The 24178-nt window shown below is 37.2% G+C and overlaps 1 protein-coding gene across 1 annotated transcript in view; it reads right to left on the reverse strand.

Annotated features, from left to right (window-relative positions):
- Positions 1-1412: 1412 nt before the first annotated feature.
- Znf248 (zinc finger protein 248) overlaps positions 1413-24178 on the reverse strand; it is an 86180-nt gene continuing 63414 nt past the window's right edge. The window contains exons 9-14 of the mRNA XM_074079560.1: positions 24009-24140; positions 23125-23166; positions 18327-18355; positions 11511-11637; positions 11228-11323; positions 1413-6214 (exon numbers count right to left, since the gene is read on the reverse strand). Coding sequence (XP_073935661.1) covers positions 4713-6214; positions 11228-11323; positions 11511-11637; positions 18327-18355; positions 23125-23166; positions 24009-24140 — 1928 coding nt within the window. The 3' untranslated portion in view covers positions 1413-4712. The remainder of the gene's footprint in view (positions 6215-11227; positions 11324-11510; positions 11638-18326; positions 18356-23124; positions 23167-24008; positions 24141-24178) is intronic.

The following is a 24178-nucleotide window of genomic DNA, read 5'->3' on the forward strand; positions in this document are numbered from 1 at the left end:
AATTGATTCAAAAGATAATTTGGAAATGGCATCATCTATAATTTTACATACTTCAGTATTTTCACCACACTTCTGATTTTTTGAAACTCAAATGCTCATTAAATAAAGACTCCAACGGATTATTAATTCCCACAGGTACATATATATGGATTACAATGTATGGAGAAAAGTTACTTCTGGGTAGTGAACCAATAGCGGTGGGTTGGGTTAAAGAACATTCACTGTCAAGTTCCACAGTACTTATTTTCACAGTATGGCTGAGTGGTATGGGCATCAGCACAAGTACCCCCCAGTCCTGGGCCAGCTAGGAAAGTCCCACCCTGTCATGGGCATCAATCACTGCTACTAAGTTTATCCAAATTCTTTGTCTGACTGAAGGAAGATTTAGACTTCTTTAGAAAAGTGGACAAAGTGAGAATTTTTGGCTTGCACTACTTCCTGGAGGCAAGCTTAGGGATAAGGCCCGTTCTGACAGATGAGATAATTATCTTTTTCCCTATTTTGCAGATGAGGAAAGCAAGCCCTGAGAGCACCATGTATCCCAAAGTGTGGACTCCAGATATGGAAAAATGATGTTAAACATCACTTCTAATGTCCTGAAGTATCTGAGGGGACTTTGTTCTTAAAAAAGTGGTGTCTGAGTGCTGGAGATATAACTTAGAGGTAGGGTGCTTGCTTAGCATGTGCATGGCCCTGGAATGTAAGGTCTGAGAGATCAGGCTGGGAAGGGAGGTGGCATTCCACAGATAAAGGGAGGAGGCTAGGATGTGTGGTATCGAGGTACTGAGTGGCAGATGAAGAATCAGAGGAAATATAGGTAGTAGGATAATCAAGTCTTTCTCAGAAAGAGATATTGAGGGAGGTGCAGGAAGGTCACAGCTACAGTCCCCAACTGTAAGCCATGATAATTATCCTATGAAGCCAGGGTGGTGGCTGAGGGCACCAGGGATACCCATAGGCTGAACCCTCCTAAAGGCTATGGTTCCACCTGTCAAATATGGGCTGTGTGGGAAGTGCTGAAGCACACCAGATTAAAGGAGAGCAAGTTCAACACAGAAGAGGCCCAATTCGAAAACCAGGTCATTGGAAGTTTATTGGAAAATAATTTCTAGGCACAAATCTATGACCCAGCAATTCCCATCCTGGTTTCACATACTAGCGCACTGAAGGATGATCCAGTCATTGGTCGTGAAATCAGATTAGTATATGGGAACAAGTATTTCTTTTAATAGAGCACAGTACAACACAAAAGAAAACATTAAGTACATTAATGATGATTAAGGTGTTTCATGAAACAGAAAATGTAAAATCTTTGGTGACACAGGCTTGTATTATACACACACTTCCTCCAAATATCCACTTGGCTCCTCATTCAATGTAACCTTCTCATTGAGGTCTTTTCTTTCCCTCCCTAAGATCAAACCATTCCTCTGATAATTTTTTCTATTTTAATTTTTTCTTGACAATATTAACACCAGCATCTCCTCTGCAAACATATTTTCTTTGTGTGTGCGTGTGTGTGTGCATACTACTCTGTGACCATGAGAACAGTTTCTATTATTAGAAAAATGTTGAAAAGCTGCATTGAGCAGAAAAGCAATAGCCACAACACAGTATGTCTAACTACATGGTAATAAGGCCATATCAAATCAACAAGAAAAATGGTGAAGCCAGGTGCTCACACCTGTAATCCTAGTTACTCAGGAGGCAGAGATTAGGAAGATTGAGGTTCTAAGCCAGCCCAGGGAAAACACTTCTCAAGACCCTTTCTTGAAAAAACCCATCACAAAAACGGCTGGGAAGTGGCTCAAGTGGTAAGAGCACCTGCCTAGCAAGTGAGAGGCACTGAGTTCAAAATTTAGTTCCGCAAAAAAGAAAAAAAAAGGTGAATTAATTAAACTCTTTATGGTCAATTTGAAAGAATGCAAAGCTCCTTACCTTACACCACATAGTATAAGGAACACCACAGAGGTATGTGAATAAAGCAATTTATCATAATGAATCATGCTTCATACATGTCAAAGGACAAATGTGTCTGACTTTAGGACTTGGTTCCAAAGGGAGTTTCCTTATGCTGATATGAAAGCACAACGAAGTGGAAACACTTAAACTAGTATAATAACTTTATTTCTAACACTGAGCTTTTACATAGGAATTTACATAAATGAAAAACACTGTGTTGCATATTCTACATTTTCTCTGCCCAGACTCTCCCTACATCCTTCCTGTGTCCAACTGGGCTCATCTGCAGATGCATCTGGCTGGGTTCTTCAAAGGAAGGAACTAGCAATTTGGTGCCACAATTCCAGCAGTGAAATATCTCCTCTATGACAGTAGCTTTCTTTGGAATCTGGTAACACTGTTTCCATCCTGTCCCTTGAGGATTCAGAATGGGAATGGCTTCCTGTAGGTTCTAGTCTCTAGATGTTTCAATATCCTTAGTTTCTGGCCTACACCATTTAGTAAGTCTGCCCTTAAAATCTTTTCAGGTGGAGAATTCTGTTTTACACCAGAAAAAACCATGGCTTATTAAAATATCCATCCTTATAGCAAGTTGTCAAAAGAAAAATTTCCCTAAAATCACTGTACAGAATGTTAACACTTTAGAAAAATGTTTCTCTGTATCAGCTGGGATTCTTCCAGCTCTAAATATCAGGCAGTCCTGAGAGCAAGAACATTACTATCACAGGTAATAAAAAGTCCCAGAAAAGAACAGTTGCAGAGTTGAGAAGCTCAGTGACTTCATGTTGGGCCAGATTTTCCCACGTTATGCCCCTGGTCACAAACTACAGCCAGTATCACATATAGACACGAAAAAGTCCAGCAGAAGAGGACAATCTCTTCTCATGTCTCTTATATCTTCTCAAGTCAGGATATAGTTCGTCACTGAGATAGTTCCAGAAGTACTGCAGCGTGTTCCCCAAACATTTCATTGCTCACATGTTCACCTCAACAAAATTTTTAGAATGGATTTTCCATGATTAGCTTTGACTAATCTAGATCTATCTCCTAAATCACCTGAGGGAAAGAGGTCAAAGAGATAAAACTCAGCTCAGAAAAAAGTAGGTGGCAGTACCTCTTAGAATTGCTTACCAATATGCTCCCGGGAAGCATCAGAAACAATAGAACAAAGGGAGGTAGAGTCACTCTGTGGTTTTCTATAATTCTATATATAAATACATAGTTCCTGGGTTATATTGAACTAGTTACATATATCATGCCTAAATAGACCACAATGACATACCAAGATTATGAAAGGGGAACTCATAACATGCCACTATTTTTAATTTGTAGAGTACAGTGAGTTTTAAGTTTACAATTGATGTTAACTTTTGCATAGTTCATGTAAATACTGTTCTTATTAACAACATTTATGACTGACCCAGAGGAAGTTAAGAAACCTCAGAACAATACTGTTTTGATTTCTTCACTGAAGGGGTAGTTTGGTAAAAATGGTCACATTCATTAATATATGTTGGGAAACAGCCAAAAGTAGGTAATATAGTTCTTCATGAAATAATATTTCACTTAAAACATATACTGGCAAAGATATAAAGAGATTGGTGGTATTTGGGATCAGGCTGACTCAGAGGTAATTAAAAACCTCACAAAAACATATTTTGTCTTCTTTATTGAAAAGGCAGTTTAGCAATATGGCCATAGCCATTTATTTCAGGAAACAGACAAAAGGGTACATAGTTCATACTTGAAAATCTGCCAGATGTGTTTTCATATGTACATAGAGATGTGCTGAGAAAATAAGACCCCTGATATGTAGAGTTAGTAAATTTGATGGTATAAATATTTCAAGTAAGGAATCAGGAAGAGATGTGCTGCAGCACACCACTGTATAGCACTCTCACCAGACAGGTCCGATAATGCAAGTAACACAAACAACAAAGAGAATAGTGAAATGTAGCACATCTATTAGGAAATGACGAGTATTTTCTGCTTTGCTTTTAATATAATTGAACTGTAAGTTTATATAATTTTAAATAATGACTGCATTTAACAACTGACTCATAAAATTCCTGAAAACTTAACAATCAGCAGCACTTTTAAATCAGTATGAGATCACACTATGACATTACCATATGTGTACAGATACATGTATACAAATATATTTACATTTACATACATACGAATACACACTCACACATATGTACAAACAAATATACAATCCTATCAACCTATAATGACACTATGGTGTTTAGTATGGAAAATATTAATATATACCATAATAGTTACTAAACTAAGGGATATTTTCTCCTCACAACCATGTTGGGCTCCAACATACAAATTATGCCCACCCCAAATTTCTGTTATATTATCATACTCCCATAAGGTCTACAAACATCAGGGGTTCTTCACATATATGCTTAATGTTACTGAAATTCCATTTTTAAGCTTCAGATTCTGTGAGTACAGATAAAATATTGCCATTATATTTATAATACAATGTTGGCATCACATTTTGAAGATATCATTAAGCAACATAAATTCTAAAGATTTTTTTTTACCATGTTATTTAATGAATAATTTCTCCTCAGTACAAATGTTCAAAGGAAAAGTTTTAATTTTTCTTGAAAGCATTCACATATTTAAATATGATGGTAGTTTCTAGTGCTTTGTGGCATTCTTTTACTTTCTCAAATCTTATTTTTAAAAATTTTACAACAAATTGACAGGTATATGAAGGCTCTTACACATTCTCAGGATGTTGAAAGAGCTTTCACCCTTGTGTGAATTCTCTGATGTTTAGTGAGTGCTGATCTCTGACTAAAGGTCTTTCCACAAGCACTACACTCATAGGGTTTCTCCCCTGTGTGAGTTCTCTGATGTTTAGTGAGAGCTGATTTTTCATAGAAGGTTTTGCCACATTCATTACATGTATAGGGTTTCTCCCCTGTGTGAGTTCTTTGATGCACAATAAGGTTTGACTTCACAGAAAAGGACTTTCCACATTCGTTGCATATAAAGGGTTTCTCCCCTGTGTGTGTTCTCTGATGGACAGTTAAGGCTGATCTATGGCAGAAAGATTTTCCACATGCATTACATTCATAGGGTTTCTCCCCTGTGTGTGTTCTCTGGTGTTCAGTGAGGTTTGACTTCACACAGAATGTCTTTCCACATTGCTTACATTCATAAGGTTTTTCTCCTGTATGTGTTCGCTGATGGTTGGTAAGGTGTGGTTTCTGGCAAAAGGCTTTCCCACATTCAGTACATTCATAGGGCCTCTCTCCTGTGTGTGTTCTCTGATGTTGAGTGAGGTTTGATTTCTCCCAGAAAGTTTTACCACACTCACCACATTCAAAGGTTTTTTCTCCTGAATGACTTCTCCGAGACTGGGTGAGATGTGGCTTCTTGCCGAAATTATTCCCATTTTCATGGCACTCATAGGGTTTACCTCTCATGTGTACTTTCTGATGTTTAAAGAGGGTAGACTTTTCCCAAGTTTTGTCACTCACTTTATATTTTGGGGGAATCTTTCTTGTGCAAGCTCCCTTGTGTATAATGAAAGTTGAATTGTCATAGAAGATTTCTCCATATTCATTATATTCATAAGTATTGTCCTCTGAAAGAGCTCTCTGATGCCCAAATTCTAAATCCATATAAAAGAACTTCCCACAAATACTGCATTCATGTGGCTCCATTTCCAAATGAGTTCTCTCAGATACACTCAGCTTTAAGCTGTCAATGAAGGTTCTTCCACATTCAGTGTATTTACAGAGTGTCTCTGCTCTCTGATAGCTCTGACTTGTAAGAAAGTCTGTTTCCTCATGGAAGTCTTGTCCATTTTTATTATACTCAAAAGATTGGTCAAAAATCAGTTGAGTGAGATCCCGGTGATGACTGAGAACATTCTTTTTTTGATTGTATTTGTAAGATTTTACTCCAATAGGAATTTTCTCATGCCTAATATCAAGGAGTAATTTCTCACATACATTAAAGTCATCATGTTTCTTTCTGGAATAGTTTTTTTTACTAATAATTAAACCTGAAATATTTTTCAAGCTCATTTCACATGAGTCACATATTTTGAAGGGAAAATTTCTTGAAGAAATGGGGGCTATGTCCAGATTGACAGTTTTCCTAAATCTATCACCACTTTCTACACTTACTGTTTTGTTGTTGGTGAATATGAGCTGCCAAAAGTGTTCATCTTGATTTTCCTGGCTGCTCTCTAATAGGCCATCGACTTTCCATTTCCTTTCTAGAAATGAGAAAACCATATCTTATGAATCTTAATATATTTCTGATGGACTTAGACTTTAACACAAATGTCCTATTCTAGTCAATTTTTTGGGGGGAGGGGGGCTCAGTTTCCTGGCATGAACTGAATCCAAGATATTTCCTTTACTTTCATGGTTTGAGTGGAAAACAAAGATACAGCTATCTGGTAATGACATTTAACACTTTACAAATACAAACTTTGAAACTGGCCAGTAAAAGGTAAAATAAAATCCACAGCACAGGAAATAGAGTGGCTGATTCAGAAATAAGGAAGTTCTAGACATTAAGGTGAACCTACAGATGCTGAATGCTGAAAGAGTGACAGTGAAGTTCAGGTGGCCAAGGGTTTCAGAGGATGATCTACAGATCAGTACTGACCCCTCCCTCACCCACACAGCACTCTACACAGAGGGTAGATTCAACTTAGTTTGTGCTTCTTTTCTATTCTATACATCAACATCAAATTAAAGGTCTGCAAATAATAACTTTCTCAGGTTTAAAAGAATAGTCTAAAAACCCAGAAATTATAGTTTTTTCTTTAATTTTATTGAGAAGGAATAATTTTCTAAAAAGCTGTGAAAAATATACTAGAGGAAGTAAAATAAATTCAATACAGGATGAAAAGAGGATGGAGAATCTGAGAGTTGTTCATTCAAAGAATAGGAAATTCTTAGAAAATGAGATGAATTATTTTTTAAATAGAGAAGTTTAGACATATAAAGGAAGAATTAGGTTTGGTAGAGGCAAAACAAGGTTTATACCCTCATCTTCTCATAGCTTGGTTACTGTAGTGGGACCCTCACTAATATGCATGTCTCTTACTATAAATAGATGTTTAAGTCTGCCTTTATTTCTAGGTTTTTCATTTACAACTAGGTTTTATGCTTTAACATCTTGCCTCATCTGTGACTTTTATTTACATGAGGGACCCATAAGAATTGTATTTCTATATGTTGTACTGAGATCTTCAGTATACTTTATCATAAAAATTTTTCTCTATGCCTCACTGTTGCTACCCAATGTAATCACATGTTAAAAAAAAAATCTATGACAGCCCTGAGTCCACTGCCCAAAGACCAAGAGATAAAAGTTATTATCCTAGCAAACAATTTAAAGAAACAAAACCTGTATCAGTTTGTTTACATTAAATGTTCAAACTAACATTTTGCAGGCCCATTAAAAATATCTCTGTGTAGCACTAGCTAGGTATCAGACTCTTACAAATTGCTCATTCCCAACAATATGCCTTTTATCCAACTAGAAGCATTCTGGCTTTGGTTCTCCTTGGAACCTAGATGTCCTTCAATGAAATGCTACTTCAATTAAAAAATGATAGCTGGATGTGGTGACTAATGCATGTAATCCTAGTTATTTGGGAGGCTGACATTGGGACAATAGAAATTCAAAGCCAGCCTGGGCAAAAAAGTTCGAAAGACTCTATCTCTAAAATAACCAGAACAAAATGGACTATAGGTGTGGCTCAAGCAGTCAAGCGCCTGCCTTGCAAACATGAAGCCCTGAGTTCAAAATCCCAGTTCCACAAAAAAGATAATAAAAGAATGAAAGCCAAAAATCTCTATAATATCTGTGCTATTTTTAATACTCCATTTTCTCTGTCCTTTAGAAGATATTACTGCACATATAACTTACTGTAACACCAAGTACATACATTGCTTAATGCTAAATCTCTGTTGTGACCAGAGGCTCTTGGCAGGTATTACTAGACCGGTTTCTTCTGCCTCCTCTGAGGAAAAAGCAGGGTAATGGCTCTTTCCCACCTTTACCTAATGAGTTGTAATACACAGGACAAAATATGAGAATATGCATTTAGGAAGAATACTACAGAACACTTTCTGAATGGATGAAAAGGAATGATTTCTCCTAAACCTAGCTCCATAGGTAATCAACACTTATTATCAAAACAGAATTAGAAAAAGAGATAGAGACCATTCATTTGGGGGAGCAAAATTTCAGTAGGGAAAGAATGCCTAAAGAATAGCCACATGATGAGGTCTGAGTTTGGGGCCTATAGCCATAAAACACAGGTTACAGTCTTAAGATATAGACTATTAGCAGCAAAAAATTGCTCTAACTTAAAATAAGTGAAATAATGGCAATAAGCCATTACCATGTGCTATGTAATGTCTGAACACTTTGCTTGTACAGTATTAATTATCTGAAAAAAGACAAAGTAAATAACTGGAAGTTTTTGACAAATGAGAATATTTATAAACATACTTTAAAATATAGGATACTAAGAGGTTTAGTATAAATTCCAGAGAGCAGAAAGAAATGTAAGAGAGGTAGAATAGAACCACATTATAATAGTCAATTACAGAAGACTTTTCATTTATCAGGCTAATGAAAGATTACATTGGATGCTTTCGATTTTTTTTTTTTTTTTTTTTTTGCGGTGCTGGGGTTTGAACTCAGGGCCTACACCAGTCCGTTTTTTTTGAAGGGTTTTTTGAGATAGGGTCTTACCAACTATTTGCCTGGGTTGGATTCAAACCATGAATCTCCTGATCTCTGCCTACTGAGTAGCTAGGATTATAGGCACTGGCGCCCTGCTAGGTTGTTTTGTTTTTAAAGAACCAATTAGAAATTAGACTGGGTCAGGAATGACAGAATAAAGACATAGGTCTGATATTGAATGTTATCAGTGAAAATTGAGAATATGAAGAGGTATAGGTTGTTTTGAAAGAAAAATAACAAGAGTATGATAAGACCATGAAGAGGTGACAGGTTTAGTATAGGGACCTCATTATTGCCAATTAACATAGAAGCAGGATGGTAGAATGTAGCTCAGATTGTTTCCTATCAGTCTTTTCTAATGGATGGATTTAATGCCTTCAAAAGGTGGTACTGTCCCAGGACTACTCTAATCTACCTACAAGCATGTTCTAGAAAAGGGGTGGAAACCTATAAAAATAAGGCAGTGGCCCTGAAGCTAAGAATGCCTTTTATATTTTTAAAAGGAAAAAGGTAGAAGAGGAAATAGGGAGGTGGAAAGAGGAAGGAGACAGGAGGAAGAGAAAGAAAAAAAGAAATAGGTAGAAAGGGGCAGAGGAGAAACAGCAGCAGCAACCAGGACCACATGTGGCCCACTGTACCTAAAACATTTACTAGCTGGTCTTTTGCAAAAAAGCCTGTCACCCTCTTTTCTAGATTTCATCTAGCCTTACACCTCAACACTACCTAAAGTTGATGCCTTTCAAATGGATACATCTAGGTCCAGACTCAACAGGCACTTCATTTTTAGACATATCTAACATCACAGTCAATATATAGCCCAGATTTGAACAGCTCTCTCCAACTTCTCCTGTCCAAACTTAATCTGTTTTAACTCCCTGCCTTTTCCAGTATCCTCCATAATTTTCTCTATCTCAGTAAACAGCTTCCATCTTGTTGCGTGAGATAAATTGTTGGGTATGTTTGACTCCTCTTTTTCTCTCACATTCTTATCAACAGTAGTCCTTGTGTTCTCATCTTCAAGATGTTTATATAAAGCTACCACTTCTCAATACCTCCAGCATTGTGTTAGCCAGGACCCTGTCTCCTCTGGAGTACACAGTAGTCTCCTAACTGGTACCTCTGCCTTGTTCATGCTCAATCCACCCACTACAATACAGTCACTGCACTTTTAAGCCATAAGCCAGATCTGGTAACTTAATCTGATCTACACTTACTCATGACTGAGGGTTTCTCACATCCCTTAAAATAAAAGAACTTCTATAGCCCATGCTGCCACTACTTACAAGATTACTCCTACTGGCCTCTCCCAATAGCTTCCAGCTACACTGGTGTCTGTATCATTGTTCAAATAGTCCAAGAACATATCTGTCCAAGAGACCTGGCACCCAATGTTCTCCCTGCTAAGGATACTTTCAATCCACATAGCTCACACGCTTACTTTATTAAAGCCTCATGTGTAACACAGACCTCATCAAAAGGTCAAATAGAACATATTGTCATGCTCTAGTCTCCTTTCTCCTGTGAGAACTATCTTCATCATAGTTATCACTACCCATCATAGTGTGTGGATATCTGCACATATATGTGTACAAATACATATATACATGCAAAAACATCTATGTCATGGTTTTGCCCATCATGATAAGACATGTTCTATGATACCCAAGACATTATTCTGCTAGTTACCTAGAACATAACTGGGTCCCAGTGAATTTTCATCATTGTATATTTGTTATATGGAATAAATGGAAGAAGTACATGAATATATGCCAGCTAACAAAAGGTGTCCAAAAAAAAAAAAAAAAAAAAAACAGAGAGAGAAGGTGAAAAATTTTAAGAGATAAAGAGAAACTAAGAAAAAAAATCTCTAAAACTAAAGCAGATACCTTAAAGCAACTGAGGCCAATAGGAAAAGGGGACCAGGAACTAGAGAAAAGGTTAGAGCAAAAAGAATTAACCTAGAAGGTAACACCCACGCACAGGAAATCAATGTGAGTCAATGCCCTGTATAGCTATCCTTATCTCAACCAGCAAAACCCCTTGTTCCTTCCTATTATTGCTTATACTCTCTCTACAACAAAATTAGAGATAAGGGCAAAATAGTTTCTACTGGGTATTGGGGGGGGGGAGCGGGAGGGGGTGGAGTGGGTGGTAAAGGAGGGGGTGGGGGCAGGGGGGAAAAATGAACCAAGCCTTGTATGCACATATGAATAATAAAAGAAAAATGAAAAAAAAAGAAAAAGAAAAAAACTCTAAAATGAAGCCAACTGACTTTGGATCATGGTTAAAAGTAAATCACTGTAAAGTGTCAAATCACCCTCATATGTCACATATGAGAGCGACACATGTGATAGTGACTAAGGCATTAGGATGTGGGCCAATTGTCCTTGGTCATTTCCAAAGGTCTGGGGCTAAAGCCAAGTTTCTGAAAAATAGTCCCCAGGTGACAAACCCTAAACCAATGACCTAAGATTACTTTCCTCTGGCTTTCACCTGCCTGTGGACTCATTACACTCACCTGGGTGGCACTGACTTGGAAATCCTTTCTCTAGTATCCAAGGCTCTTCTCCTTGTTCTATCTTGAAGATCACATCTGGCTTAGTAACACAATACCCTGTTAAGACAAAATAACACAGGATGGGGACTAAATAGCTTAGCTGTGTTGGCTGAAAAAAATGAAGGTAAAGAAAGGTTCAACTTTAGGAGCTGAAGGTCCCAAATCAACCAAAGGGATAAGTCTTGAATTTCAAGCTTCAAATCAGAAAACTACAGGGCATTCCCTTTCAGAAAAAAATCCTTACCTACTGAAGTAAGGTTGCTGTAATTTTCCAGAATTACATCTCTATACAGTATCTTCTGAGTAGGGTCCAACAGACACCATTCTTCCTTGGTGAAGTCCACACACACATCCTTGAATGACACTTGTTCCTGTAACATAATATTCTTTTTCTATATGAAGGTGCCAGAAGTAGATGATGACGTAGAAAAGAGTTAGCAGAACAAGTCTTTCTAAAGTTTACTGGAAAATGGCAAACAGGATACCTCCTTTTGTACTTAATATGTAGAGTAATAAAAATATCTTGTACAAATTGAATTTCCACTAATGGTTTAGAAATGTCCTGGTTGCTATGACAACAAACAAAACACATAGTTCTGCCTCTCAAAGTGCTTATGACATAATAAGGACACATGCCTATGAACATTTATTAAATGGACAATGTTAGGAGCTGGCTGTAGAGTTACAGAATGGTTAGTTCTTTTCTATAATCTTTTATAGTATCAAGTTAACTTTCAGCAGGAAATAAAACTATTAGAATCTGGTTGACTTTGCTTCATATCCTTTCACTGTAAATATCATAGTCGTATATGCTGTGTCATCCGAGCAATTCACTGAACCTGGGATGATCTTAGGACCTCTCCTACCTGTACACACACAATGGCCAAACTAGAGCTGCAAAATAAAATCAAATATTCAAAATTAAGAGTTCATTAGAGGTATTCAAAATCATGTTAGAGAACGATGACACAATCTGAAACAGTATACATCTAGCAAAACTGTCAAAAAACTATCAAAATACATAAGGCAAAAACTGAAAGACCTGAAAGAAGAATGACCAATTTACATCATAGCTGAACACTTCAGCACCCTGCTGGCAGATCAAAGAAGCAGAAAAACAGTAAGTATATAGGTAATTTGAATTGCATATCTGACATTTATTGAATATACCATTCAAAATAATAAAATACATTTACTATCATTCTGTCTAGCTCACCTGGATAATGTGAATAGAACATTCACCAACAGAGACCATTTTCTGGGCCTAAAACATCTTAACAAACCTAAAGCAATAGCTATCATATAAAATATGCTCTCAGACCACAATGGAAATAAATAGAAATAAGTAAGATAACTAGAAAACTCCCAAAATACCTGAAGGCTAAACAACTCATTTATAAATTCTCTGTAGGATGCAAAGTGTTGGTGGATTATGCCTGTAATCCTAGCTATTTAGAGGCTGAGAAAGGAAGGATTGTAGTTCCAGGGCAAAAAGATATACAAGACCCCATCTCAATAGAAAAAAGCTGGGTACAGTGGTTCATGCCTGTCATCCCAGTGACATGGAAAGCATAAAATAGGAGGACTGTGGTCCTGGCTGGTGGGCAAAAAGTGAGACCCTATTTCCAAAATAACCAGAGAAAAAATGAATGCCTGCCTAGCAAGCAAGAAGTCCTACATTCAAACCTCAGTAACACACACACACAAACCCTCTAATGGTCAATAGGAAAGCCTCAAAAGAAAAAAACTGAAAATATTTTAAATGAAATAAAAATCAAAATACCACTTACCAAAATTTGTGGAATACATAAAAAGGAATTTGCTTTACAAAAGAACATTCCTACAAAACTGAAAACACTAATGGATCTGGTGGAGTGGCACAAGGGATAGTGCACCTGCCTATCAAGTCTTAAGGCCCTGAATTCAAACTGCAGTACTGTCAAAACAAATACACACAAACAAACACACACTGGGAGAAAATATTTACAAAATACTTACAAAACACATATCTAATAATGGAGTTTTATCCAAAACATACAAAGTTCTCTTAAAAGTCAATAATAAGAAAACAACATACTTGAAAACTGGGCAAAAGATGCAAACAGACTTGTCACCAAAAGCAAACGGACAGTAAACAAAAATATTAACAGTTGCTCCATATCACTTGTCATTAGGGAAATAAAAATAAGACAACACGACACATTTATTAGAATGGTTGAATCCAAAATAATGAATGTATCAATTTAAGGTTCTTATGCAGACCAAGGGGAATTTTGATTCACACTTGGCAAGTATGCAAAATGACATGCCACTTCTGGAAGACAGCTCAGCAGTTTTGTACGAAGCTAAATAGTCTTAGAACACAATCCACCAATTTCACATTCTCAGTATTTACTCAATTAAATTGAAAACTTATCTCTATGCAAAAATCGGTACAGGGATGATTCTAGCAGCTTAATTTATATAATCAACAAATAAAGGTGGGGAATGAAGCTCGAGCACTTGCCTATCAAGCACAAAGCTCTGGGTTCAATCCACTGCACTGCAAAGAAAATTTATATATACATATATTGGAAGGAACCAAAAGTCCATGGGTTAACAACTCTGAAATGATTTATACATGAATGCCAGAAATGAACAATTAAGTAAATGGAAGGTGGAACGTGGCAGCCAGATTTTCCCTGTTGGAATGGGAAATTACAGAAAAGCCAAGGGAAAAGGCTACAATGCTCCAAGTGGCAGGCGATTGGAGTAGAAGACACCAGTGTTAATACCCAGCTAAGAAACCTCAAACTGCTTATATACCAAATGGTTCTCACATTTTATATGAGGAATCTATATTATAGCAACTCCCTCAGAACAGAGTTTGCAATTCAACAAGATTCAATAAGATATAGAGTAATCATTAATAATGGCTGCATGAATGAGGGACTGAATGGATTAAGTATACTTATAAGGGAAAAGAAGGTACTTATTAATAACAAAAACAGCCAAATAAGCCAGTCAAGTATCTTATCCTTTAAATCAGTATTTTGACGCAACTCTCAGATTTTTATAAATACCAAAAGATTTATTCTAAAACTTACATAGAGAAGGCATAGGCCTTCAGAATACCTAAAGCTTATTTTTTTATTTATTTATCTATTTAGGCAGTACTGGGGTTTGAACTCAGAGCCCCATGCTTGCTAGGCAGGTATTCTACCATTTGAGCCATTCCTCCAGCCCTGTTTTGTGTTGGGTATTTTTGAGACAGGGTCTTATGAACTATTTGACTTAATTAGAATCAAAAACTTTTGTTCTGTGAAATTTCCTACAAGATGAAAACACAAACTACACACCAGGGGGAAGTATCTGTAAGCCACATATATGATAAAATCATATCAAATGATCAGGAATACACAAAAAACTCCTAAAACTCAACAAGTAATCCAGTTAGAAAATGCCATCCACAAATATGAGGGATTATTAAGGTGCAGGCAATTAAGAAGCAGATGGCAGAAAACTCTCTGCCCTCTCTCTATTTACCTAAAAGCAGGACACAGGTTTACAAAGACCAAAGGCTTGCTTGCTTAACAAAAGTTAACTACTGAATGCAATTTTAGGAACTCATCATCCTAGAGATAGTAGCAAAGGAATTACATTAATAGGCTTTAACTTACCAGTTATCTACCTTCCCACAAGTTGCTGCCCCTATAGACATAAAGCTTTTTTTCCTTTGTCCTCTCCATTCTCCAGAAATTTACTGCTCTTTGATTTTTAAGGATGCTGTATAAGCTGGAATTCAAAACTACTACTCCTTACCTGGGTGTCTCCATGTATAAGTGAAATATACACTTAAAAACTTGTTGTTAATCTGTCTCTAGTTACTGGGATCTATTCTCATTAAGAACTTACGGAGGTTGAAGAAAAATTTATTCTTCCTCTCTAGAGTCCAAAGTTATGAAGGACTATATTTGTTTTGTTTTGGTGGTGCTTTGCAAATGCTAGGCATTTGTACCACCGAACTATATCCCCAGCCCATGAAGAACTATTAAAATAAAGAGAATACACAAGCAGAGTTATGGTTTTGATATGAAATGTACTCATGTGTTAGGGTTTTGGTCCCTAGATATATATTATCCCTGGCCCCTTCCTGTCATGTTCTCTGCTTTCTCTCTGTCATGAGGTGAAAAGCATCTTCTTCCATACACTCCCATCACCAAGATGTTCTACTTAAGTGCATGGGACCAAACAATTGTGGACCCATCCTTCTAAAATAGTAAGACAAAAGAAAGCCTTCCTCCCTTTAGTTGTTTCCTCAGGTATTTGGTCATAATGATGATAAAAGTCATGAATATAGAAAGAGAAGTCAAGGACATTTCATCAGGACAATAGGAAAAATGCCTAGAGGCCATGTCAGGAATTGGGTAGATCACATTCATCATAAGCTCAAGGGTGCCCTGCTGCACAGGCCACCTAGGAAGTTGCTCCATGATTCATTTCACTGTATTAAGCCATGGTTCACTGCAACCACGGTCCAGCCCTGCTACTGCTTGAGTTGTAGCCGACCTTGGCATTCATCCGCACTACATTGGTTTTGTAGCCATGTAGAAAGCAAGAGTTACAGGGTAAGAGGCTTTCAAATGAGATTTCAAGAAGAGAAGGCCTAGGAAGCCAGGCAATATGAGGCATGGTTAGCATCCTTGTAGGCAGCCCCTGAGAGGGCAATGTGTGAAGCTGTAAATTGCAATGGAGATCCCAGGGCATTGGAAATGTCAGGAAAGTGGAATGTCTGCTGAGGAAGACACAGGAAATGAGTGGAACCAGCCCAAAAGAGAGGCCATGTGTATTGCAAATGTACAGACCACAAGGGCGGGGCTGCCCAAGCCTACTCATGACATCACATGCTCCAGATGTTGGTCATGGATCTACAGGATTTAAGGTACGTCCTGTTAGGTTTTGGTCTTACTTTGATCTGATCTTTCCTTGCTATCTTCACATTCTTCTCTTTTAGAATGGGAATGTTTACTCTGTGCCATTGTATTCTAGGAGTTTGTTAACTTTTTTTAGGTTTTATAGAAACAGCTAAGAGGTTGCATTGAGACTCAAAAGGGACTTTGAAGTTGGACTTTTGAACAAAGTTGGAACAGTTAAGAACATGAGAATTCATTGAGATCAACTGAATGCAGTTTTCATTATGAGATGGACATGAGCCTTTTAGGGGCCAGAGGTAGAATGCTATGGTTTGGATATGAAGTGTCCCCCCAAAAGTTCACATATCAGGGACTTGGTCCCCAACTGGTGGCACTATTTTTGGAGGAAACTTTAGGAGGTGGGAGTCTTCTGGGATGAAGCAGGTCATTTGCAGGTTGGTCCTTGCCAATATATTATCTCTGGCTCCTTCCTGTCCACTATAAGGTGTTCCCACCTCCATGATGTTCTGCACAAGTACATGCGGCAAAGTGACCATGGGTTGAACCCTTTGAAACTGTGAGCCAAAATAAATCCTTCCTCCCTTAAATTGTTTGTCAGGTATTTGGCCGCAGAGACACAAAAGTAAACAACACAGCAACAAATAGAAAAATGAGAAGATTTTCATGCAAATTAAAACCACAATGAGATTTCACTACATATCTATCAGAATAGCTAAAACAAAAAATAGTGATAACACCAAGTGTTAATGGGGATGGAAAGAAACTGGGTGGTGCATACACTAGCAGGCAGAATCATAAAATGGTATGTTTATAATAGACCAAACCTGGAAATAAACTTGACTTCCTTCAACAGGACAATGTTTAAGATGTGAGTATATCACAGATTACGACTGAACAAAAAGGATTGAGCTATTTGATATACATGTGAATCACATGAATCACCAGAGAATGATACTGAGTGGGTAAAGAAAGCTAATCTCAAAAGATTACATATGGTATGGTTCTCTTCCTATAACAATCTTCAAAGAACAAATAGATTCATATTTGCCAGGGCTTAGGCAGGAGGTTGCAGGTGTAGGTGGGGGAATGAGAGGGCCAGAATGGAGGCAACTAGGCAATAAAAGACCAACAGAAAGGATCCTTGAGGTGATAAAACCATTATGCATATTTACTGTGGCAGAGGATACATGAATCTATACCTGATAAAATCTATACATAACTGTGCATGCCCACATGTACATATAAGTGAGAACATATAAAACTGGGGAAATGTGACTAAGACTCGTGGATTTTGTGAGATGTTACCATTAGGGCAAACTGCATAAAGGATACAAGGGATCACTTTGTATTATTTCTCACAAATGCATATAAACTTATAATTCTCTCAAAATACAAAGTTAAAAAGTTATGGATTATTAAAATAGCCATTTTAATTTATTCTATAGTCACTTGTTGCTCCTATCTTTTGTCTACTATTCAATTTTCTTTTTTATAGATTTCAATTTATCTTATAAATTTGTAGAATATTTAGTATAACATATAATGAAAACCTTAAAAACTGGTACATTATGCTCCCAATTTTTATCTGCATTTACATTTGTATCACAGAATTTTACATTATATATGTATACATCTGTATGTACATGTAATTATGACATGAAATAACAAGAGTTGAGAAGCTTGAAATTTATATTTTTTGAATATTTTCAAATTATTTTATAATTCAACAAACTAATAAAATACCCTGTCTATACAACAGGTTACAGATGGATAACTAGGACCACACATTGGAACAACAGACATAAGAAAGACTAAATTGAAAGAAAGAAAGATGGATACTGTGAAATTGAAAAAGAATTTATATAAATTTGGCTCAGATATACTTTGTCATTTGTATTAATTTTTTCCAATATAGTATATAAAACAAACCTGAAGAAATGGAGGTAAACTAAGTTAAAGAAGATCAAGTATTCAAGACTGAAAATGTACACTTAAAATTGTTCATTTTATAGATTGTTTTTGAATGTTATTAGAGGAGGGAAGAGAACCAGTTAAATTTATAAGAAAGAATGAATATTCAAGAATAGTCAAGAAAATCTTGGATTTGGCTAGGGATATGGCTCTGTGATAGAACATGTGCTTTGTACCTGTGAAGTCCTGGGTTCAATCACTGGAACTGAAATGAAAAACAAAAAAGAAGAGAAAATCTTGAAAAAGAACCCAATGGGGAATTTATGAAACTAGATCAGTAGGACAAAAGACAGGACCTAGAACTGGATCAGTTATAAAAATACAATTTTAACTTAATGCAAAAAAGTATGCTACATTATAAGTGGTCTGAAATATGACTGGTTTCCAGAAGGAAACTCATTTGAGAACCATACTATGTGAAAATATATTTGAAACTTCTATTTCTAACAATGAGAGCTTTGGTCATTGGAACAATTTTCCCTGGCCTGCTTATTTCCCAGATACATACTGAGAACAACTAGAAAAAAAGGTGGGTTTTTTTGTTTTTTTTTTTTTTTGGCAGTACTGGTGTTTGAACTCAGGGTCTCATGCTTGCTAGGCAGGCACTCTACCACTTGAGCCATTCCACCAGTCCTAATTTTGTATTGGGTATTTTCACAATAGGGTTTCTCCAACTATTTGCCTGGGCTGGCTTTGAACCGTAATTCTCCTGATCTCTGCCAGCTGAGTAGCTAGGATTATAGGTATGAGCCACCAGTGCCTGGTGGAAAAAGTTTTTTAAAGAAATGTTTTAAAATCTTTGAAGGCATCAAGATTTAACTAAACAGTGAAATATTAACATTGGGGGACAGGGGAATAGTTCAGTGGTAGAGCACTTGCCTAGCATGTGCAAGGCCCTGAGTTTGTTCCCAGCACTACCAGCAACACACACACACACACACACACACACACACACACACACAGAATAATCCTAGAAGTGCTAGGAGATGCTGAGAAAATGAGAACTACTGATAAACTGATGCAACAGAGAAAACAAAAACTGCAGTTTAGAGTCTAGTGAATTTTGTTTGGGACCTAAAGAGCTGATAGGGGACCAAGATATATTCTAGCCCTGGGAAATTATTGAACAGAAGTCACTCAAGATGGCTGGCAACCTCAGCTGAGCTACCAGAAAAAATACATAGGGCTGGCAGAGTGGCTCAAGGGGTACAACGCCCACCTAGCAGGCGTGAGGCCCTGAGTTCAAACTCCAGTACTGCCAAAAAATAAGATAAATACATAAATCCTTTCTGAAAAAGAGATATCCACATCTTGAGCCCAAAAGTCCTGTCCCAAATCAAACTTAACCAGGCATCAAATGAGCAAGAAAATATTACTGAAAATAAGGAGAAATCACACACAATAGACAGACAACAAGGGATCTGATTAATGGAGGCAAATAATTTTTAAAAATATTCTGGAACTGAATACTCAAAAACACATTAAAAACTCAATGGAAAAATAACTTTATGGATAAAGAATATACAATACAATAGAATAGACACTGCTGAAGAATTAATACCATGAAAGATAGGTTTACATTCAGATAAGAAGAGATAAAGGAAAGAAAAGACAGAAAAGAATGTCAAGAAATGTTATATATGATAAGATACATAGGGAACTGAGAGATTTAATAATAATAATTGGAATCTCAAAAGGGAAGAATATTTGAAGAAAAAAATGGCTGTGAATTCTACCAAAATGAGAAGACATCATACCTCAGAATCAAAATTGTCCAGAAATACAAGATAAATCCACAGAGAGAAAAAACAATCCAAGTTCTATCAAGTAATAATTGATGGGAACCAAAAAAAGAAAATTTCTTAAGCGATCAGAAAAAAATCTTTGCCTTCAAAGAGGAGGAAAACTTAAAATTAACTCTCGAAAACAACAAAGACTTAGAAGACATTGGGATGGTATCTTTAGAGTGCTAAAAAGAGAAAGATAGAAAAAAATGGCCTCTCCATCCAGAATTCTACATTTAGTGAAAATGAAGAAAGCTGGGCATGATGGCACATGCCTGAAATCCCAGCTACTTGGGAGGTGGAGGCAGGAAGATCTTAAGTTAACAAAGTTAGCAAAGCCCTGGGGTAGCAGGAGAGGAGAAGAGGGGGAAGAAGAAATACAGACATCTTCAAACAAAAATGCTCGAATTTCTCAACAAAAGAACTATACAAGGAATGTACTGCTTTGGGCTAAAGGCAAATGATCTCAGATAAAGCACAAAACTGCTAGAAAGCAGGGAGAACACAAGAAAAAGAAAATATTTAGTTAAATATGCAGTCATCCTGTCTTGTTCATGGATTTATTATACACGGGTTTGACCAAGTAGGGTCAAAAAAAAATTCCCACATGCACATTACACAGTGCAGTTGACATATATATTAGTCGGTCCAGCATTAACATCAGTTGTGTTTAAACTCTATGCATCCTGCGCATTCAAGGTTTTTCCTCAATGGCAGTCTCCATGGGACCATATATTCGCTGATACCCGGATCTACTGTACAGCCTACTGGCTGTCTAGAGCTATCATACTACAGATGTCTTGTGGGGTTTAGAACCTAGGGAGAAGAAAACATGATAACAACACACAGGGTAGAAAGTAGTGAATGGAATGATATTGTTATAATTTAACTCTTAAGTTCCTGCATACTAAGGTAAAATGGATTAAACATTTAAACATAAAATGTGTAAAAGTACTAGAATGCATGAGCAGATTCTGTATAATCATGAAGTGAAAAGAAGTTTGTGTGCCTACAAATGCCATAAAGTACGTTTAAACACACAGATTAATATACCAGAATGTATTGGCTGGCAACTCATATAATAAGCAAACATCATTATCTCTAAAATATAAAGAACTAACTAGATACTGGGCAGGAAGATGGCAGAATCCTAAGAGAAAAATGGTCAAGAGATTTTAACAGAAAAATAAATACAAGATACTCTTAGATACCCTAAAAGATATACAACTTCATAATGAAGAAAACTGCATGTGCAAACCATACAAAATACTACTTTTTAATCTATCTGTCCCTCATAATCAAAAAGTTGAACCACATATTCAATGGGAGAAGCCACAGAGTAACAAGCATTCTCATTGTCAATGAGAACACAAAATGATATTATCTCTAGAACAGACAGTTCCCCTAAGCTGATTAAGTTCTAATCATTAATTATTAATTATTAGATGAATTCATCTAATAGATAAATTAATCCAGTGCATTTATGTACATACATCACACGAATAACTTGATACATACATATAAACATGTGATGTGTGTACAAGGTTATCCATTACAACATGGTCTGCAACAGCAAAAGTTTGGAACTAGTCTAATAAACTTGGATATCTACACTTGAATTACCATGCAATTGTAACAAGAAGAAGCAATCCATGTTCTGTCACAGAAATCTCTGAGATATACTGTTAAGTAAAAAAAAAGAAGAAGAAGAATGGAAAATAGTGTATAGGCTTGCTAAAGGGCAGTCCCCTGAGCAGAACTGCCTTCAGCTAGTAGCTTATTAGAAATTCAGAACCCAGCCAAGCATGGTGATACATGCCTGGAATCCCAGCATTTGTGAGCCTAAGAAGTATCAAGTGTTCAAGGCCAGCCTGGGCTACAGATCCGTATCTCAAAAAACCAAGGGGTAGGATGTAGCTCGGTGGGAGAGCACTTGCCTAGTATAGTATGCAAAAGGCCCTGGGCTCAATTCTCAGCACCACAAAAAAGGAAGAAAGGGAGGAAAGGAGAAATTAATTCAGCATCTAGGTCCCCACCTGCATCTACTAAATCAGAACCTGCACGTTAACACTGTGCTAGGGATGCACAGGTGCATGTAAGTTTGAGACACCCTAAGGACAGTGGGTTACCTCTAAAATAGAGAAAGGCAGTATGTAAGAATATGCATGCACATTTTCTTATGACTTGATAAAGAAATACTGGAAGAAAGATGAGAAACTATTTAAAAATGGGTAACTGTAGTTAAGGTGACCATACACTCCAGTTTGTCTGGGGCTGTTCCAGCATAATTATTTATAGAATCTCTTTTATGATCAGTGAAAATGTCTCTGGAGGATAAATATCACCCTTCCTACAGGGAGCATCAGGAATGAAGAGAGAGCACACCTTTTTTGCATCTTTTACTTACTTTTTTCTGATATTTTTTATCAATATATTCACTTTTTAAAATGTTCATGTACTACTAATTCAAAAACATTTTTATTAAGAACCTCCAACCCCAGGAAACCAGAGAGTAAAACAGAAGTGCAGTAGGTGAAGGATGGGAACCTAAACATAAACAATGCCTGGGGCAAAAGGAAAAGATGCCTTTATGAAGGCTGGAGAAGAAGCCAGTTAGAAATGGAGAGCTCATAGCATGGTGTCACTGACACCATCAGGGGACACTTTGAAAACGAACTGTGGTCAATACTATCCAATGCTACTGAACAGTAAGGCAAAGATTAAAAACATCCACTGGTCTTGACTATGATTTGGTAGCCTTTTCAAGGATGGATTCGGGTGAGTGATGGTGATGGACAGGGCTGTACCTATCAGGTTGAAATGTAAATAAGAAAAACAGAAACATAAGGCAGAACTGCCTGGAATTCTACCTAAAAACAGGAATGAGTTGACACAAACATTTAAGCATGTGGTACTGAGCCCCTCCATTCCTTCATACCGTCTAGTAGAACATCAGAGAGCAGTCTATTCAAACCTCAGTGTTTGGTTGTCTGAAAAGTATAGGCACTGAGTTCTCCTGTCACTCTTCCTTCCACCAAGAAATACTTACAGACAATATATCATATTAATTTCATGGTTATTACTAGGACAATCACAGAGAAAACTTTATATTTGGATAATCCTGTAAAATCAAAAAACTGAAAAATATGAATCTTTAAGACAAATTGGGAGTAAGTACCGAAAAACTCACCTGGGATTTGTTCATTTTCCACTCTTAGTGGAGGAGGGAGAGCTGGAGAAGGAAGGAAGAAGGATGTCAGGAGAGACTTGGACTGCCTTGCAGTTCCTGGATTCACTTGCCTAAATAGCTCCACAGAAGATACTTACATGTCCATGTGTGGCTCCAATATAAGCTGAGTTTAGACATGATACTTTTCACTGAGTGAATGTAAACATGTCTCTTACTGATTTATTACCAATTTAGGTTCTGACAGTAAAATTAAAAACATGAAAAGATGAGTTTAACAAATAACAGTAATCTAAAGGAGGAAATGGATTTGTCAAAACTGATGTTGTAAGGGGAAAGAAACTCAGGTCACATTTTTTCATCTAACTACCTGCTAACACCATAAATCCCGTGAGGTCAGATGACCAAAGAAACCGCTGAAAAAAGGGGATGGGGGTGTTTAAGATATATTAAAAAATTTTTTTCTAACTTGCTTAGCTTTTCAAAAGAATCTACCTCAAAGGAACTAACCTTAACCTAATTTCTAATCTTGGTTCTGTCATTAACTGCATGATGTGAACCAATCGCTTTCTCAGATTTTTTAATCTTCCGGCGACGTCAAAACACATAAACTAAAAACGATCTTGTGTGCAGCACCATTCTGTGCCCATCCTAGCCATAAGGCCAGGAGAGCAGGAACCTCAGCATCGCTCTATATTACCACCCTTGGATGGGGCGCCTTGAGCGGCTCGCCTCGTCAACAGTGAACAAATATGAGGATGCAGGGGGTGTTTAGAGGGGTAATGAGTGTTTCCCCAGCTCTGGCTAGTGAGCCTTTCCTCCCCGTCCAAACAGGTGGCACTCCCTGTGCGGCCTGGGTGCGCCCACCCCTCTCAGCCTCAGCTCACCTCTCCTTAAACTTGTCCCAGACCTTCCACCCGCACACAGCTTTCCATGGCGTCCGGACACTGTGTCATGATTACACACAATAAATAACACATGAGCACATAACAGATAAGGAGTAACTGGGTCCGGGGTATTTCAGGGCCAGGAAAGGGCTGTGGAGGCTAGCGAGGCC

Source organism: Castor canadensis, chromosome 7 (assembly GCF_047511655.1).
Source record: "Castor canadensis chromosome 7, mCasCan1.hap1v2, whole genome shotgun sequence".
In the NCBI taxonomy this organism is placed as follows: domain Eukaryota; kingdom Metazoa; phylum Chordata; class Mammalia; order Rodentia; family Castoridae; genus Castor; species Castor canadensis.